This window comes from Nicotiana attenuata, chromosome 6 (assembly GCF_001879085.1).
Source record: "Nicotiana attenuata strain UT chromosome 6, NIATTr2, whole genome shotgun sequence".
In the NCBI taxonomy this organism is placed as follows: Eukaryota; Viridiplantae; Streptophyta; class Magnoliopsida; order Solanales; family Solanaceae; genus Nicotiana; species Nicotiana attenuata.
This window is the reverse complement of record NC_031994.1, coordinates 7,425,055-7,430,050: the sequence shown is the minus strand read 5'-3', so window position 1 is coordinate 7,430,050 and position 4,996 is coordinate 7,425,055. Positions and strand designations below refer to the sequence as shown.

Genomic DNA, 4,996 nt, shown 5'->3' with positions numbered 1-4,996 from the left:
AATTCACCTCTGATCTTCATTATGTTATCACATCAGGGGTTCTGGATCACCATGTATTAAGGATATTGATTCTAATTGCTGCGACTTGAGTTTCGCTGGAAGATCGACGATATTACTTGATTGAGCTAGGATTTTAATTTTTTTCTACAAATTGTTTTTGTTCTGAATCGAGCTGTCTGCGAAGTCCATAATCTATGCAAAGGGAAATTAACCTGATTAGTTTTTAACATCCATGGCGATTGACGAACAAACTCTAGCTGGAAGTAGCAGGGGATCACCATTGGTCATCTTCATCCTCTGTTCCTACAATCATATGATACACCAGGTAGCTCCTTAATCTCTATTCAACTGACTAGCACAGAGAATTATGCAATGTAGAGTAGGTCAATGAAAATTAGATTAATTGGTAAAAACAAGTTAGGTTTTGTGGATAGAAGATGCACAGAAAAATAAATTTGATCGATCCTTACATGAGCTACGGGAAAAGTGCAATGCTGTAGTGTTGTCTTGGATCATGAATGTTGTAAGCAAAGAGCTACTTAGTGAAATTGTATACAAGTCTAGTGCACATAGAGTGTGGACAGATCTAAAGGATAAATATGATAAAGTAGATGGATAGAGAATTTTCTATCTGCATAAGAAAATAGCTACATTGTCCCAAGGGATTTCCTCAGTTTCAACTTACTTTGTTAAGCGAATAGATCTCTAGGAAGAGTATGATGCTCTCATGCCTTTCCTAGGGTATGATTGCCTAGAATCCAAAAGTTATGCTGAAAGTTTTGAGTACCAAAGACTACTGCAATTTCTAGTGGGACAAAATGAGACTTGTAGTTAGCCTAGAAGTCAAATTCTAATGATAACTCTAGTTCAAAGTGTTAACAAAGCATACGATATAATAATATTAGAAGAAAGTCAAAGATCTTTGGGAGAGTTCACACAGGCCGTTGACATATCTGATGGAGTTGCATTATTCAGTAACAAATGGGGCATGAATTCAGGAAATAAACAAACCTAGAAGGATTATCTTGTACTGTGACTTCTGCAATTAATAAGGCCACACCAGAGAATTGCTATAGGGTACATGGTTATCCTCTAGATTTTAAGATGAGAAAGAAGACAACTAGGTACGAGCAAAGACCTATGGCAAATTTGACAGCTCATGAGATGCAACAATCACAAGGCAAACCATCAGTTAATGCAGTAACATAGGAGGAGCAACAAGTGATAAACCAACCCACAAGAAACACAGTGCAGGGATAAGGCATAGTATTCACTCAGGAGCAGTATGATCAGATATTGAAGTTAATCAACAAAGATAAATCTGGTAATCACATGAAGGAGTTTGCAGGTACAGTCATTACTTTTGTTGTAAATGATACAGTAGAAAACATTGATAGAGTAAAAATCTCAAATTAGATAGTGGATTCTGGTGCAACCAATCATATGGTTCATAATGAGAAACTACTTAACTAAAGATAGCAGTAGCATTATAAAGATACAAAGGTGTATCTATCAGATGGAAAGTCCTTAGATATAGCTTACACAGGAGAACACAAAATTGGTTAAGCTGAAACCATTAAGAATGTATTGTGTATACCAAGTTCCAAATACAATCTTTTATCAGCTTTAAAATTAACAAAGGACTTAAGGTGCTTTATGTCTTTTTATCCTGATTTCTGGATAATGCTGGACCTTCACACTGGAAAAGTAAAGGGATTGGTAAGGAGCTGAAGGACTATACAATCTGCAGTAGAAGAAAGTTAAAGCAAATGTTGCAGATGTGCAAGTAACAAGTATACATGGGAAGGAAAAAGATCTGGATATTTGGCATAACAGACATGGGCATGCTCCCGATAGAGTAGTCCAGTAGATTCCAAACATGAGTTTTAAGACAGGCAAAAATAAAATAAAGCAATGTACAATCTGTTCTCCAGCTAGACAAGGAAGATTTCCATTTCCAAATAGCTCCTCTAGCACTAATAAGCCATTTCATTTGATATATGTTTATGTTTTGGGTCCTTATTGGATACCTGCTCATGATGGCTTTAGATTTTTCCTCACTATTCTACAATGTTATGAGTTTACTTACTTTGACTCAAAAGTGATGTGATTGTATGCCTGAGACAATCCCTTATTCTAATAGAGACAAAACTTGATGCATCAATTAAGATTATTAGAAGTGATAATGGCATTGAGTGTTTCAACTCTGAGTGCAGAAATCTTTTCAATCTCTTGGTATAATCTACCAATGTTCATGTGTACACACCCCACAGAAATGGAGTAGTTGAAACAAAACACAGACACATTCTAGAATTGGCTAGAGCAATAAGTCTTCAAGGTCATTTGCCTCTCAAATTTTGGGGAGAATGCATTCATGCTGCTGTTTATATCATCAACAGACTTCCTTTGCCAATATTAGAAGGAATGTTTTCATTTGAGATTCTACATGGAAGACCACCCTCACTGCAAGACATGAGGATCATAGGCTGCTTGTGCTTTGCCAACAATGTAGGAGGAGGTGACAAGTTTGCAGCCAGATCAATTGGAGCTGTCTTGATGTGATATTCATCCACACAAAAGAGTTAGAGACTCTACAATATACCAACTAACCAGTTTTTTGTCAGCAGGGATGTAAAATTCATGGAGCACATCTTTCCTTTTTAGTTGCAAAAAAATAAAAGCTACAAGTTTTGCCAAATGATGTGATATCCCACACTAATTCTCAAAGAGTTGAGACATCAATTGCAGAACAGACACAAGATGCAGCTATTCCAACTCCTAGAACACTACCATGTGTAGACTCACAACACAGTTCAGAAGGGGAGGATTTGTTACTACAATAAGGAACATCACCTGCTGAAAGTGATTATAATCAAGACCACACAACCATTCCATTAGTAGACTCTGGGACTACTAGAGGAGAAGAGTAGCTGAGGAGATCAGTAAGAACAGTGAAATAGCCCATACGGATGCAAGACTATGTATGTAGAGGAACATCCACAAAGCACTCAGCAAATACAACCTGTAGATATCCATTGGAAGAGTACCTATGTCATAGAGGTTTCTTAGCCAGATATCAGAGGTCTTGTCCAAATTTATTGCTACCAAAGAATCTTTCAGCTATAAAGAAGCAATAACAACCTCAGTGGGTGGAAGCAAGGGATCAAGAGTTGAGTGCTCTTAAAGAAAATGGCATTTGGTCACTGGTAGACTTACCAAAAGGCAATGTGCCAATTGGATGCAAATGGGTGTTCAAGATAAACTACAAGGCAAATGGTGAAATGAAAAGATTCAAGGCAAGGCTAGTGGAAAAAGGGTACAACCAAATAGAGGGACTAGATTACCTAGAAACCTTTTCACTAGTGGTTAAAATGGTGACAGTCAGAGTTGTATTAACATTTGCTGCAACACATAACTGGAGCATGCACCACATGGACGTTTATAATGCATTCCTACAAGGAGATTTGACTGAGGAGGGATATATGTACTCGCCAAAAATATTTCCTAGCTAGGGGAGAAAGTATGCAGGCTACACAAATCCCTGTATGGTCTGAAATAGGCATCACGACAGTGGAACCTAAAGTTGACTGAATCTCTTATCAGCTCAAGCTTCACACAAAGCCATTTTGACTACTCACTGTTCACTAATAGAATGGGCACATGAATGGTAATCATCTTAGTGTATGTAGATGATCTCCTCATAACTGGGAATGATCAGAAGATGATTTCAAAAGCCAAAGAAATATTGCAACACAACTTCAAGATCAAGGACCAAGGAGAATTGAGGTCCTTTCTTGGAATTGAGATAGCAAGATCCAAACAAGGGATCTTCATAAATCAGAGGAAATTTGCACTAAAATTGATCAGTGAACTTGGCCTGACAGGATCAAAACCAGCAAGCACACCAATGGAACGTATTAGAGATTTAGTGCTACTGAATATGATAAACAGAATAACTATGAAGGTGATGAGAAGTTAGGGTATGCAGGATTGGTAGGAAAACTATTGTATCTCACAATGACAAGACCGAATATATGTTATGCAGTACATGTACTTAGTCAGTTCATGCATTGTCCTAAAAGATCACATATAGATGCAGTAGTTGAAGTGGTCAAATACATAAAAGGTGCTCCAGGACAAGGACTGCTAAAGAGCTCAAACCAGTCAACGAAACTTATTGCATTCTGTGATACAGATTGGGCATCATGTCCAGTTTCAAGGAGATCAGTGACAGGATATGTAATGAAGCTAGGAGACTCCTTGGTGTCATGGAAATCAATGAAGCAATGCACAGTGTCACGAAGCTCAGCAGAAGCTGAGTATAGGAGTATGGCAGCAGGGGTTTCAGAAATTCTATGGCTAACTGCGCTTTGCAGAGAATTGGGTGCAGAAGTTGACTTACCAATTGAACTAAACAGTGATAGTAAAGCAACAATTCAAATTGCTGCGAATCCTCTATTCCATGAACAAACAAAAGACATAGAAATAGACTTGCACTTCATTAGAGAAAGGATTCAATAAGGAATTGTGAAGACAAGATATGTGATATCAAAGGATCAAGAGGTTGACCTATTCGCCAAAGCTCTAAGAAGATCGCAACATGAGTATTTGATGAACAAGCTAGGGGTGCTCAACTTATTCGCACCATCTATCTTGAGGGGGAGAATTGAAGGAAAGAGGAGCACGTGAGAAGCATGTGGGTTCGTTAGTTAGTTATAACTAATTCACGGAATAGATAGTTAGTTGGGCTCTTCTTCTTAGTCAGTTAGTTTCTTGTGTCGTGTTGGTTAGTGAAATGTAAAATACTAACTACAGCTGTATATATAGGAGGTTAGCATTGTAATCACTTTATGTTTTCTAGAAATGAATCTCATTTTTCTCTCATCCACAGATTGAGAGTATTCTCTAAAACCTTTGATTCCTCCATTGTAGATCAAATCGAGTTCACCTTTTATCTTCATTAAATAGTCTACTTTCCTTCTGCATTTATTTTTTC

At 37.6% G+C, this 4,996-nt stretch overlaps 1 protein-coding gene across 1 annotated transcript; it reads left to right on the top strand.

The window, feature by feature from the left end:
- On the top strand, positions 3,665-4,521 carry LOC109227612 (uncharacterized mitochondrial protein AtMg00810-like). The gene is made up of 2 exons (XM_019392811.1): positions 3,665-3,914; positions 4,046-4,521. Exons 1-2 carry the CDS (start codon positions 3,665-3,667, stop codon positions 4,519-4,521), a joined length of 726 nt encoding a protein of 241 aa, XP_019248356.1.

Bases quoted from the DNA above. Each gene is read 5' to 3' on its own strand.
- LOC109227612 (XM_019392811.1), top strand. From the start codon at position 3,665: ATGGTAATCATCTTAGTGTATGTAGATGATCTCCTCATAACTGGGAAT. The intron at 3,915-4,045 runs GTATTAGAGATT...TATGTTATGCAG, and splicing joins AGCAAGCACACCAATGGAAC to TACATGTACTTAGTCAGTTC.